At 49.5% G+C, this 15,091-nt stretch overlaps 1 protein-coding gene across 1 annotated transcript in view; it reads left to right on the forward strand.

Annotated features, from left to right (window-relative positions):
- Positions 1–575: 575 nt before the first annotated feature.
- Positions 576–15,091, forward strand: part of LOC123619763 (uncharacterized) — a 56,384-nt gene continuing 41,868 nt past the window's right edge. The window contains exons 1-2 of the mRNA XM_045524453.2: positions 576–789; positions 11,037–11,119. Of these exons, the coding sequence (XP_045380409.1) occupies positions 718–789; positions 11,037–11,119 (155 nt within the window). The 5' untranslated portion in view covers positions 576–717. The remainder of the gene's footprint in view (positions 790–11,036; positions 11,120–15,091) is intronic.

Here is a 15,091-nt window from a genome sequence, read left to right on the forward strand (position 1 = left end):
GAAATTTCTTGAGAAATATGTTTTCTGCTTATTACCAGTTAGACCTGACTCACGTAAAAAGCTGCTATTCACCAGGGGAAAAAAATGAGAACATTAATGCTCTCAAGTTCCCCGAAGAGAGCAGGTCATTTATTAGAGCTTGTCTTCTCTCTGAAAAGGCTTCTCCTAACAGAGCCAAGACGCGAGCCCTCCGCCTTCACGAGAGGGGCTTGTGGTCCAGCCACCTGTGCGCGCTATAAAAAGCAATCGCTCAGGGAGCCACTTTCCATTCACGTTAAGGGGAGCCGTGCACAGGTTTTCAATCACTGTCCCACGCTGTTCCTGTGGGTGACAGTGCCCAACAGTGGAGTGAAGCTTCTGCAATGAGAGGTCCTGGACTGATCTGTCTTACGCAAGGATGCCCCTGTAAGTCACATTTGCCGAAAACAGACCCTTGTGGCATGAAGGTCTTTAGAACTTGGCCGGGCAATTCAAGTTTAGGGTGAAAAAGAACAAGGGAGAGAAAGGAGTGAGAACTTCCTACTTTCTAGCCAGTTGGCAGAGAGAGCGCACGAGCGAGAGGGAGCGCAGGCGCATGCGCGTAGTGCTCGAGACTTTTGCCTGGAGCTGGGCCTCCTCGCAGCACCTCCGCCTGGTGCACGGTGGGTCCAGTTTGATCATGAGACTCTCAGCTCCCTGTTCTCCTGGAGCTCCTTGCTGTCCTTGCTGTCCACCACCATGCCTGGTCCCCGGTCTCCGAGAGCACCCCCTGGGGAAAGCTGCGACGGTGTCCCCGCTCCGCAGAACACGGTAAGTAGGAGACTTCAGTCTGAAGCTTCCTGGGAACCCACATACTAAGGGGATCGAGTATGGCAAGTCGCCACCCCAACGGGGGCTAAAAATAGTCTCCAACTCAAAGACCATAATTTAGACTGTTGTATACCGATGGACCCAACTTTGGTTTATGTCGACGTCTAAAAGAATATGTTCGTGGGAAGGTCTGGGAAAATCTGTACTGGAATGTTAACCATGATTAGCGGAGGTATAGGAATTTTTATAGATTCTGTATTTTCCCTATTTTTATCCATATTTTATATTTTCCTACAATGAGCATATATTTCTTTTTTTTTTTTTAAGTTTTTAAAGAAATATTTATTTAGAAATCTCAAACTGAAGCCACATGGGTAAGAACATTTGTTAACCCTAAGAGTTAGTATATCCTATTCTAACCAAAAATCTAAACCTCTCCTCCAAAGTTGGAGGAAAGTCCTCCGTCCTTTCCTAGTTTATTGTTTTTAGATCTTCCTCTAAGTACCAGGGGTAAATCATATTGGATATTGTGACAAAGTTCTCTAAGTGATTTTTAAAGTTCAATTAAAAAGAAACATTTAGTTGAGAAAAAAAATAAGTCTTCCTATTTTCGGGAACAGAAATCTCTGAATTTAGCTTACAATCAAGAATGATCATAGTTCCGCATACAGAGACCCAGGCCAGACTTACGGTGTTAAATGATCGTGATTTGTTCAGTCATTTACAAATGATGTTAAATTGAAATCAACAAGTGCTTGCTGATGTTAAATTAATTTAACACTTCTTAAAGGAAATGAAACTTCAATTCATTTAAGGAGTGGATTTCTTTCTTAAAGACAACCCCGTAATGTTTTACATGAAATGATATATCTTGGAGCAAAGGGAAGAAGGGATGAGAGGTTTAAATTTAGATCACCTCAGCCATATTTAAAGGGGCCGCAGGAGCGTTTGTTCTTGGCCCAGATTCAGGGCAGAAGTTGTCAGAGAGAACTCAACTGCCCTGCAAGAGACAAGGCAAAGGGTTTGTGTAGACACTGGGGACAACCAGAGCCCAACACTGACTGAAGTAGACCCACTGGGAATCTTCGATCTCAGCTGGCCTGTGTTCTTGGCAATAGAAGTTATAGGGGCTGTTTTTCCTTTGTAATCACATTTAGCAGCTGCCCTGTCCATTCAGACACTTGTTCAGGTGACAAGCATAGATCAAATGTATGCAAAGGTAGGACCCTGGGTGGGCCAAACAGAGGAGCCCATGGCAGGTGGAGGAGCCCAGCGCAGGATCCTCGCAGGTTCAGTGAAATCAGCACCCACCTGCAGGGTGCATGGGTGTAAGGGGAGCACATAGAGGAGGCTTCCCACCTGGGGAATCAGGGAAGCTTCTAGAAGAGATGACATGGGCCGAGTCTTATAGGATGCATCGGAATTTGCCAGGCAGAGAAGGACCTGCAGGCAGGGGAGCATCCTGCCACCAGCCTGGGTCGTGAAAGGAAGATGTGCCCAGGATGTGCTGTTGGAATGAAAGGCCTGCGCTCCTGGTGATGAGAAACCGCTCTCCCGCAGGAGAATGAAAGGGTCAGATCTGTGTTTTAAATGATGATCTGGCAACAATTGAGGGTGCGAGCTGGAGGGAGTAGAGAGCAGAGGCAGGAACACCCATGGGTCTCGCTGTTCCTGCAGTAAGAGGAGCAGGAAAGACGCGGGCCCATATTGGGGCTGAGAGGATGGGGAGCCTTGTGAGCTATTCTGGAGGCAGAAATCAACAAGGCTGGCTGTCAGGTTAGGGAGAGGGGGTGGGCGACATGGGCCGCTGCACATGCACAAACCTTTTTTGGGGGAAAAGGTAGGTAAAGTGATTACTAGCTAATAACTAGCTACTCATTTGCAAAAAGAGAAAAACACTTGTTAATGTTCATCTTATTTTTTTAAGGACCTTGTGCATGCTAAACACGCGCTCTCCCACAGAGCTATACCCTCCGCCTGAGAGTTCAACTTTTTAAATCATCTTATAAAAGCAAGAGTCGTCTATGGCCTATCATTTCAGCAGCATTCAGTTCAGATAAGCCTCTTTTAAGAATCTTCTAGACACTGTGTTCCCAATGTTTGAGTGGAAGCAAAAGTGGCCCAAATTTTTGCTTTAGTCTCTTAAACAATTCCCATGCTGAGGATAATGACCTCAAAATTTGGACAGTATCAGATTCTGGAAGAACCGATAGGTGGATGCAGAGGACACATGGAAACCCGTTTGGTTTGAAAGAAAGAGGTGATTCGGCTCACTGGCCTGCAGCGATGGCTCCACACATGCAGCCCCTCCCGCGCCCCCTCTGCCCCACAGGGGGGAGGGTTGGGGGAGAGCCTTGCTCCTTCTCGCTGTTTCTCTGTGATTATGAACTCTTATCTCCTGCTTTTCCCTTTAGTAGTTACATTTCTTTCCACTGTGCGGCAGCCTGGAATAATTATAAAAACAAAGGCTAGAGGGGAAGCTGCTGGAGGCCACCAAGGAAAAGGCCTGAGGCTCTAATTACCGCCCATGCTGGGGCCCCTTCAGGGCTCTGCGGATGGAGAGGAAGGACCAGGGCGTGGTGCAGAATGGGGAGGGGGCTGCAGTACATCGATTCGGTCTCCTCTCTGGACAAAACGCAGAACTCTTCTGTCATGAGTTGTCTTCTCTCTGATGCTGGTGAAGGCACATGGTGTTCTGCAGGGGTAAGGCCCGGCAGGAAGGAGTCTGACGGTTTCCAAGGATGCCCCCAGGGTGTCGTGTGCACGGGTCCTGTGGGCAGGATCCAGAGCCTGGAGGGCCTGGAAGATCAGGAATGGGATTGTTCTAGACCTTCTGTGCAGTCTGTGCCCCAAGGAGACCTCCAGAGAAGTGGGTGTAGCGCCCTCCGGAGGACGTGACCGCAGAGTTTGCTCTTAAGGCTGAACCCACAGCAGAGCAAGTGTGGGCTCTTGGGGGACCCACGGGCACTGGCCTGGCCTTGGAAGAGGCGAGGAGCTGAATGCTGGGCTGCCTGTCCATCCACCGCCGGGGCAAGGAAGGCCTTCACGGAGCCCACAACCTCTTGTGACCTATGGCTGAGAAGCCAGCTGCCCTTGTGTCTGTCTTGGTACCCATGGGCCACACAACCCGCCTGCACGGTGTCCCACCCCCATCCTGTGGTCACCTTGTCATGACTGCCTGGTCTTTTGCCATTGTTCACATGAGAACCATCCAGGGATAATGCTGAGAATAAAAACTGTAAGGTCTCGATTTCACTGAGCACGTGCAGTGTGCCCAGCCCTGGGCCAAACCCTGGGCCCACGACTCATAACAGCAACCCTCTGATTTACATACTGACGGCTCAGTCAGGATGCTGGAGCACCCGGTCTTCTGAGTCCACGGCGGTCTCCGAACATCGGAGGAAGCATCGTTATTATGCTGCAGAAAGCCTCACTCCCCGGGGGCTGGTGGACCAGGATCCACAGCTCCGACTGTCTCCGGGGTTGGTTCATGGGAGGTGGTGACAGCACTAGGTAAGAACCAGAGACCAGGAGGAGAGCAAAGCCCTTTGCACGAGGCAAAGAAGAAATTCCTAAGGGGTGATGACCAGGACAAATGCCACCTGAGGATGTCCCGGCAGCCACGAAGCAACGCCCGGAGCTAGTGCCCCATCCCCCAGACTCTGACAGAGAAGAGGGGCTCTGTGTGTCGGACCCCAGAGGCTGGAGCACCGGCTCCATCCCACAAGGGGAAGCAGAGCCAGCTGAGGTGGGAGTGGGGACACGGTGTCTATCCCAGCAATAGGGATTTAAGGAATTAGCCCTTTGGGAGCTCCCTCAGGAAGCCAAAGAGACAATCAGTGGGAGAAAAGCGAGTTTGTGTGGGCTGGTAGTCGTCTGAGACATGGGATGCTGAGGGGTGGAGCGGAGGACATGCACACAGAGCTGGCAGGGAGAGTCCCTGGGGAGAGTGAGGTGCCCTCACAGCATGGCCTGGGCCCCTCCCCCACCCTGGTTGTAGGCAGTCACTTGGGTCAGACCGTGACACATCCATTATTAGTCTTTACAACGAGCCAGACCACCATCCCCAAGCCAGGTCTGAGGTTGCACGTGGTCCTTGATCTGGTTTCCGGCTTCATCAGCCACTGTTCTACCAATGAGGGCCTGATGTCGGCCAGACTGTTCTACTTTTTATAGCCACCCAGCTGGCTTGACTCCAGGAATTTGCTAGCTGTGACCTCAAGTGTACAGTTATTTGGAATGAAGAGTCAGTCCACAGTGACACCCCAATCTAAGTGTCTGTCATCATCACCCCTGACATTTGGGGGCACACTGTCAGCCCAGTGAGCCTGATTCCATGTGTCAGGGAGGGCCGCCTACAGATCTGGGGTGGTAGTCCTGTTGGGACCTGACTCCTTGTTAGCACACGTCGCAGCCGCTGAAATACCACTTCCATATGAGTAAAGGCCTGACATCACGATGACCACTTGTCTGAAATCCAAGGATCGCTGATTGAAATTCAGAAGAAGGCTCTGCTGCTTTAGATGGATCACTCCGCATGCACACCCAAAAGGGGAAGATCCCTCAGGCTGTCTTAGAAAGGAGGCCATATTTTGTCAAAGGCTTTCTAACTTGTGATTCCAACTGATTTCATAGTGATGCTAGGTGCCACCAGGGAAGTGTTGCTGGGTGACGTCCAGGAACATCTCTGCTCCCATCTCCCTGTCAATTTTCCAGGCGTACGGAGCTCTGAAATTCCTGTTGGCGTGGACTCCAAGTGGCAGGGCACTCACGAATTGTGGGACATGCTCTTACAGTCCTACAAAGTTGGAAACACACCCGGGCCTGAGGACTCGCTGAGCCGCAGGCTGAAATCACACATACCTCCGCCTCCTCTGTAGGAAGTTGGTCTGTATTCATTGATTCTGCATCGTCTGGTCAAATCTAAGGGTCAATCTGGTTCTCAAACTTTAACTTCATAGAAGGATTTGTGTGAGAACAACAGTCTTGCTCAGTGAGATCACAGCTCTGTACCCTCCGCCCATACAACTGATTTCCTTAAAACATTTAAAATGACAAAATATTTGCTCATTTGGAAACTTTATTTCCTGTGGGGCACAGAACTAAGATATAATTCAAAGTACAACATTCCTTTTGTTACTTGTAACAAATTTGCTCAGGGTCTCCCCGACAGAGAGACAAATATGGGGCAATGTGAAATGGGAAGCAATGGGAAAGAAAACAGAGAATGGAATTCTTTTCACCATAAGCTTTTCAAAAAGATAAACCTACTGTTCAGAGTCTTTATAAAAATCTCAAGTACATATACAGCCCTCTCCAAGTGCCAGTCGCCAGTCTAAGCACTCTGGTTACAGCACTCGTCTGATTCTCATAATCACTCAGTGGGGAAAGTACTATATCATTATTGCCCTTTTACCTATAAGAGACGGAGGCATGGAGGTGAAGGAACTTGCCCAAGGTCATGGTTAGTCTGTGCATAGCTGGATACAAACCTCTCAAGGCACAGGCTATTCTCTGCTATCTTGGTCCTCTTTTAATGATAAATAACAAGAGAATTGTCTATTGTAAATTACTTTGTGACTTAGCAGAGGAAAAACAGCTCATTTTTAAGATTCCCCATATAAGTGATATCATATGATATTTGTCTTTCTCTGTCTGAGTTAGTTCACTTAGTATAATAATCTCTAGGTCCATCCACGTTGCTGCAAATGACATTACTTCATCCTTTTCATGGCTGAATAGAATTCCATTGTATATGTACCACATCTTCTTATTCAGTCATCTGTCACAGACATTTAGGTTGCTTCCATGTCTTGGCTGTCGTAAATAGTACTGCTGTGAACACTGGGGTGCATGTATCTTTACCCCTATTTAGATACATTCTGCCTCTCCCTAAAGCTGGTCCAGCTCACAGTTTTGTTGCACCACCTAACATATGCATTGCTTCCATCATTCTCCTGACCCAGAGCTCTCCCTGTTTATAATATAATTGGAAATTTTTGATTGCTTCCTGATCTGGCCCATCCTTACTTTCCATTCTTACCTACTTTCTCTGCCTTGAGCTCCAAGCAGCCTCACTCATCAGCTGGGTTCCTGAGCACCCTCTGCTTTTCTGCCCCATTGCCTCTGCTGGAACTACCCACTCCACCACCACGTGCCTCTCACCCCCTCCTGTCACCATCCTCATCATCTTCTCCATCATCGGCCCAGCTTAGAGGTCACTCTACCAGGAAGTTCTATCAGATCTGCTTCCACCAGTCCCAACTCCATGCCAGAAATCACGTTTCCTCCCCGTGTTCCCATGGCAGCCATAGCATCCTTCTAGAACATTCTCTCTGTATTATGATTATTTGAATACACGTCCTATTACTGATGCCACACTGTGAGTTACTGTAACTTTGTTATTATAACACTATCTTTCATTGTGTAGTATCACCAGGGGCTTGCAGATAGTAGATTTAACATTTGTGAGTTAAACAATTTGCACCCTTCAAAACAATTGGGTTGTCACATTATTTTCTTCAATAACTAGCATCGCCATGGTACAAACTTGTACCAATAAGAACTGTAAGTCCTGCACCCTATTGTTAAGAGTCAGCTCTGTGTCAGCAGGCACACCTTGGTTGATTCCTGGTTATGCAAACTTGGGCATATTCTGAATTCTTGGTGTTTCGGTGTCCTCGTGAATAAAATGGGGATAATGACAGTACCGGCCTCGGAGGGTTGCTATGAGGAGAAAATGAGACGGTCTATATAATCCCTTAGGAAGGTACCTGGCATGCAGGAAGCCTTCAGTAAATACTAACTGTTACTCACAGGGCATTTTGATCTGGCTCTTTTCCTAGAGAGGTACAGAAAAATGGCCTTTTGGGTGCTGTAGTTACCAACTCTAACCAGAAGGAGGCGCACAGCCTCCAGGGCTGTGACGATTTAGCTTCTAGAGGGAGCACAGAATAGAGAATTCAGTGTAGGAGTAGGGGCAAAGTTGTGTTTATAAACAGCAAGAAAACCTTGGGTTTTAAAGGTCATTTGGCAAGTCCCACTGCGCCTCCTCCTCTGCCCAACACCTGTTTAGAAAGGGCAGTGATGCTGAGGTGTGGGTGAGCGAGCAGGAGGGCTGGCCCGGGGACACGCGAGGCAGGAAGCGGGGTCTGAAGCTGATGACAGATATATTGATTGATATCATGATCTCTTCCAGAATGAGCTAAAATGTGTCCACCCACCTAGCCCGTGTGGTCACCTCCTTAACGTCAGATATGGTCTGTGTGAAATTGCCTTCCTATCAGCTTTTAACTCTTGTTTCCTCCTCCAGCCAGACTGATAATATATTACCTGGACCTGAGAATGCCCACCCATTCCCAAGTCGAGCTGTGGCCTGGCTGCCCAATCCTGCTAATATTTCTAGTCCAGCTCATAAGCCACTTCCTCCAGGAAGCCTGCCCTGACCACTCTAGTTCAACAAACTCCTTCCCTGAGCATTTCCCGTTGGCCTTTTCATAGTTGGGCACTTTTCCCAGTGCTGTGGGTCAGGTATTTTCCTTTTTATGTAGCTCCCTGAGGACAGCGCTTCATTTGTCCCCTGCCAGTCGTCTGGGCAGGATGCTACATGGCGGATGCCGCAAGTATTGACTAAAGAATGACTGGCAGAGGGCAAGTGTTTCACAGGTGTGCGAGAATTAGTGGATGGCACATTAATCTCCATCATAAACATAAAAACTCCTATTTTTTTCCTCCAATGCTATAATGAAAATAGGGCACATGAAAGCCATTACAGTTATGTCTTACACAGACATCGGACATTATCTGGGACCCGGGTCCCCTCCACTCTCTCCAGCAGTGTGTATTTCTGTTTTGTACTTGTGGTTGGATTTACATGTTTACTACTTGGTGAGTGAACTCATTGGAAGTTAAACTGCTGGCCATCCATGTGCTGGGAAGACAGTGAGGGGGAGCAGGCGTGCCCCTGCCCTCAGGACTTAAAGCTTATCTGCTCCCTCAGAGACTTCTTGTATTTACAGACGCTTGGCCCCAGGCTGGGAGGCTCTGGGGAGAGAAAATGGATTAAAAGGACATGGTCCCTGCCTTGGGGACATATTATCAGGTGGGGAATACAGCTAAGCCACTTTCAAGGCAGTCAGGTCATCAGCTTCTCAGAGAATCTGATGAAAGTCTTAGACAATAGACTTACTCAAATACTGTTCTTAAGAATACTTAACATTTTAAAGAGCAAAGCAGTAGGACTATTTTGAGGGCCAAGATCAGCACAGTAACCCTTCACTCCCACCCCCAAAAATCTCCCACCTGGCCTCTGATATTTTCATTTTCCTTTAGAAGAAAATTAAGTATTTCATTTCACAAGAAATAAGACTTAGAAAATGGACTTAAATGAATATCCTATTCCTGATGGGAACAAGGAAGAGCAGGAGAAAACCTGGGGTGTGCCCATTTTACAGATGAGGAGATTGAGGCCCCAAATGGAAGGTTCAGTGGTTGGGCTGGGCTCCCAGGGTAAGTCAGGGCAGGTGGCCACAGCCCAGCGCAGACCTCCTGGTTCTCAGGCATCCCTCTCTCCTGCTCTCCATTTCACTCTGCCTGCCAGCCCAGGGCACGAGTTACAGGGTATTTCAGACCCTCTGATGCCCTGTGGGATCCCAGCAGGATTCACTGTCATGAAGCCAGGTCGAGAAAGGTTGAGGTGGAAAACTGGCATGATGCCGCCTCCAGGCAGGCACCCGGGGCCAATCTGCACTCCTGCAGACACAGCTGGAAGCCACACCAACATGTCTGGAGCCAGGAAACTCAGCCCGTGCTTCAGGGGAGCTGAGTGAAACAAAGAATGTGATCTCTATCTGGCTGATGACTCAGAAGTCCGCCCTGCCCGCAGAGGGCAATGGCTGGCACAGACAAGACGTGTGTACCCCTGAGACAGCGCGGTGCTGCCCACTCGCCTCTAGATCCTGGCAGGCCCTGCGCCAGCTTCATTCTCATGCTCACCACTTCCCTAACAAAGCTGTGTTTCCCTCCGCTACTGCTTTGCCTCTTTGGAAAGGGCAGCAGGGAAAGAATGATGAGATTTTGGTGAATCTTCCCCAAACTCTCATTCTTCACTCCCAACACTCTTAGAAGCCACTTCCTTTGTCCTTTTTGCAGTTCAGTCACATGCGTTCTTCATGTACCTGACACATGGTGCTCCTAGGGACAGGTGGCCCAGCCCAGCATACATCCTCCCTAGGGAACACTCACCCTAATTTTGCCTTCTGCCTTCTTTGGTTCATAGATACCCTGACTCCTCATTTTCCCTGTAAATTCGCCTGAGGCTGGAAACCATACCCCTCCTTCAACATGCTTTATCCTGCAGGGTCAACATGATGGTTGACAATGAGCTTTATTTCTGTCTGATCTTGGAATGAGTTTTTGCATTTGATTATCAGAGGGTCCGATATTTAGGGATTTCTATTTACAGTGAGATCTAACGCCACACCTAGGAAGAAGCAGATCACTGAATCACCAGGAGCCCAGACTGGGAAGGCCTGGTTCACTGGGTGCCAGGAAGACGCGCAGTCCCCTCTGTTCCTGCACTAGCCGCCTCCAGTCTGGGAACAGGTGCTTCCCCCATTCCTTGCCGGGGAGTCCTTGTTGCCTGCAAACTGGGGGGAGTAAATCAAGGGTGCAAGCACAGTGGAAGAGAAGACACGCCCTCCCCCCCCCCATTAAAGCAGAACATACGGCAGGGGTCTGTGGCCTTTCTCAATAAAACGCCAAAAAAGACTCATTAAGGTACACACAGCTGCACGCAGTGGAGAAAACACTGGTGACCTGTATTTTGCAGAAACCAAGCCAAAGTGCTGCTTATGGTTGTCAAACTGCCACTCACGAAAGGGGCTGCAAATACAGCCTCAGTTCAGTGTTAAGAGGCGTCGCTAAACTGGGCGCAGAAATCAAGGCCCCTGACTACCCGGAATGGGCCAGGAGAGGGCTAGAGAGGGACTCGTGGACTGAGCCTAGGCCGGGACCCAGGGACCTGAGCCAGCTGCACCGAGCGAGGTGGCGGGGGCCGGGTGAGAAGCCCCCTTTCCTTGCTCTGCCACGGGACAGGGCGCTAAGGCCAGCTCCACCGGGCGGTCCGTGCGTGGAGGTGCGCGCCTCCGGGATGCTCCCGTTCTCCGCAGGAACTTGGTGTTTCCTGGGAACACGGCTTTCCCCGCAGAGACAGACCTCGTCAGCCCCGCTCTGCTCTGTCTCCGCAGCTCCGGAGCCTGACTCAGCACCGCCCTCGAGCGCCCGCGGCCCGACTGCGCAGGATTTTAAGCAAGGCGTGGCCACCCGCCAGGTAGGAGACGACCCTCCGCAGGGAACCCGCCGCCAGGGGACCCGCGGAGCCAGTGAGAGGCCTGGGTCTCTCCGTTCACCGCGCACCGCTCGTCGGGGGCCTGTCTCTCCAGGGCACCTTCCCTCGCGCAGCAGGGCAGTCGTGCTGCGAAGGTGAACCGCGCAGACGGAGCCGCAGCTGCTTCCCGGGCGCAGGGCAACGCCGGGGCCACGCGTCGGGCTGCTCCCTGACTCGCCCGGCTGCTTCGGCGTCATGAGGGTGCGCTCCGAAAAGAACCCCAGAGTAGGGAAGAAACAGGTCACAAAAGTGAAAAAAAAGATCTAAGACTGATGTTTAAACTGAATCTTTTCTTGGCTGAATTGGCCCAAATTGGATATATCGATGTCGCTCCCTAGGACCTCACTCACCCCACGAGGTAACTTGGGCAGAATGCAAGCGTGGAGTGGCTGCCGGTTCTCGGGCATTTCCCACACGATGCCGCTCCCATCGCCCCTCAACTCGCCTTGGGAAGTGGATCCAATTACTGTTCCAACAAGACTGGGGGAGATTGGGTAACTTGCCACACAGATGACAAAGACTGGAATCCCAGTTCAGATCTGGGTGATGCCAAAGTCTCTAGGCTTACCTAAAACTTTTTGCGCAAAGTGGGGTTAGCATGGCCAAGGACCCTGGGGGAATGACCAAACATAGGCCACTCCAGGTGGTGGACAGCAAATGGCAAAGCCAGAGTGCCCTCCAGGAAAGGAGGCCACCCCTGTGATCATATGGTGGTCTCTCTCTGATCCCCCAGACCCCACACTTGGCACAGAGCCCCCATTCCAGGCTGCCATGAACACCTGGAACTCATGTCTATTCAGTCACATGAAGAGGGTCCCCAACTCCTGCTGGAGGTCTGGCTGCTGTGTGCAGAGCCCAGAGACTCCCTGTAGAGTGTTCCCTCTCTCCCTCAGAGCCAGCATACCACCTTTCTGAATGTGAAAATTCAGCTACTGTAGACAGGCAGTTTCTGCTAGAAGCACTCTGAAGGAAGCCACAGCTCTTGGTGGCAGATAGCATTTTCCCTCACTATCTCCTGTCATTTAAGAATGAAGGTCACAGCTGTCATCCTGAAGGGTGCCTTTGAGTCATAGGTTTAATGTCTTGACTTTTGTGAAAGGATGGGGGAGATAGGAGGGCAGAGAAGGCCTGAAGGGACATTACAGACTCAGCTTCCAACTCCACTGAGTCAGCCTCACCTAGAGAAGCTGCTGAACCTCAGAAGGGTTCACTGGCAATGGAGCCAGGTGTGATGATCAGTATCCTAGGAGCGGAGGGGTGGGGCGGAGGGTGCCAAGAAGGGGCTGGGAGCAGAGCAGAGCATTGTCCATTTAGGGGGCTTGCTTGAGGGTCATTGAGCTGGGACCTTGTGCTCAGTGACCCTCAGTCACAAACATGTGGGCACATAGAATGGGGAGTTAAGTGAAGATGTGAAAGGTGATGGCAAATTCTCTGGGAAAGTTATGGAAACTAATTTTCTTCATCAGGCAGATGAAGACCACTTTCTGAAGTTCTCCAAACACAAGGGAAAGTTGACTGAAAGCCCACGTAACACACTTGGCGTGCTGGAGGGCAAGATGCCTGGTAGGGACCACAGCGTCCCAACAGTATTTGTTGCCTGGTAAGGCCACTCCTCACCACCCCCCACTCAGAAAAAGATGCCCACACATCACAGGGCGGCTGTAGGTCAGCAGAAGCCCTTGAGGGTGTGGTTAGGGATGGTTTAAAGTTGCTAGCAGGGAGTAAATCCCTGAACCCACAGACTGTGATTTTGACAATCACCTTTAGCGGTTTAAACTTCAAATATAGATTTCAAAGTCTATGAGGACACTAATGATCTGTCATAAGCTAACATCCACAGCAGGGAAGGATGAGAAAAATCAGGGATGAAAATCTGGTTTATAGAAGTGTCAGATGATGGTCGGTCTTGAGTAAAACTGCTGTATGGTTCACGGTATTCCAGGCAGCAAATGAAAGTAAAGTGTGTGTCTTCCACTAACGCAGGCAGATTTCATACCTTTGCCTGCACGTTAGCGTCTGGTTTACCCAGTGCTTTCAATGCTACTGTCCATGATCAACAAACGATCTGACTCATTCAATCCAATTGTTCTCCTTCCAGTGATGTATAAAAGAAACCCGGTTATCTTGCCAATTGATCCTTGTTACCAGATGTGTAGTCTTCGGAAATGCAGTCTACCTGGGAGAGTCTCTAGGTGCAAGCACACTGGGGGGTCTGGCTGTGGGACCAGGCTCCAGACCTCAAACTTTATATGAGCTGGGCGGAATCAAACAGATTTTACACATCCTCTTAGAAGAGAATCCAGTAGAGTGCTTTGCATACAGTAGGTGCTCAGTAAGTGACTGGAATTTCTGCCCTATTTGTCAGGATGACCACACCATTCAAATGCAAGTGACAATTTTCATATGACATTTAATGAGTCCTGTGTGAATCAGGCTAATCACATCTTTTGACCTGATTTAGCGCACAGTTGATTTCATGTCTGCTCTTCATAGCCTAACTTCCAGGCTGTCAATCAAACACGAATTTACTAAGCACCTTCTGTCTACCTGACACACATTTGGACACCAGGGATGCAAAGATGGATACAACAAAGGCTCTGCTCTTGATGTATCCCCTAGGTAGTAACATGGGAACAAGTAACCACAGGACAGCGAGCTAAGTGTCAGAGCCGGAGCAAGGTTCCGGGAGGCTCCCAGAAAGTGTCCAAGTGTGCCCTAGGGAGCTGGAGCCGCTGGGGGGTGGAGGTGGAATGAATTGGATACTGATAGACAAATGGGAGCTGGCCAGGCTGGCCAGGGCCTCTGCAAGTACAGGATGGCTCGTCTGAAGGGCAGCAGGAGATACCATCTGACTTCGTGAACACAATAGATTATCTATTATCACCACACCTGGCATATCACTCCACTTTGGATGTAGTACATTATTTATATATTCATGAAATTCCTATGGAATAGTGAATCTTAAGCAATTAGGGGACGTGAAGCCCTCTGAGAATCTGATTTTATTTTTTTAAATGATATCCCCTCTCCCCGTGAAGTCACCCTCGGATTCCTCTTTAGGAAATCCTCGTGTAGGATATAAAGCTCTTCAAAGCTAGCTGAGAGTACGCTGACCTACAACTACTGGTCTAGACGCCCCGCTTCTGCCTCTTCGAGATTACCCAAGTCTCTTAACACACACCAAGAGAAGTGCTGGGATGGTGAGACTTGGCAGCGCCACGTTGACAGTGATGCTGCGCAGCCAGCCGCAGGCAGGTCCAGGGCCAGCTAACGCGCAGGCGCGCAGCCCGGCTTCCTGCCCCCGGGTGCGCACCTGTCGCGGTCCACCAGGCTGCGCTCCGCGGGTGTTTGCCCTGAGCCCACAGCCAGCCCCTCAGCTCACATTCCATCCACGGTCTTCACACAAGCGGGAGGCTTTCTAGATAATAATCTATGAAGACATCAACAAAATAAACGTAACTGAAAGGGCGAAGCTCACATAGGATTTAGAGAATGGAGGCCTGGATTTACCTCCTCCTCCCTTGATGTTGATCTCTTCTGTCCTTCATGTCTCTGAGCCTCAGGTTGCCCATCTGTAAATAGGGCCCGAGGATTTCTCCTCCACCTCCCACCCCGATTCACAAGGTAGATGAGAATTAAAATCAAGTGAGATAATGCAGGTGAAAGAACCCTGAACTCTAAACTCTCTGAAAGCCATTTATTAATTTTAGAAAAGATATTGGAGAACTAATGATAACATCATGGGAAAGGTCATTTTACTATTACCCCCAAACAATATTTCAACATTAAAAAAAAAAAAGCCAGGCACCCAGTAGAGAGAGAATAAATAGTAGCTGCCATTTGTTGTAGGGCATCAATAAATACACTGACTTTTGTTTATTATACAGTTTTAGAAAGGAAAAGGAAAGGAAAAGA

This window comes from Camelus bactrianus, chromosome 8 (assembly GCF_048773025.1).
Source record: "Camelus bactrianus isolate YW-2024 breed Bactrian camel chromosome 8, ASM4877302v1, whole genome shotgun sequence".
Lineage (NCBI taxonomy): Eukaryota > Metazoa > Chordata > Mammalia > Artiodactyla > Camelidae > Camelus > Camelus bactrianus.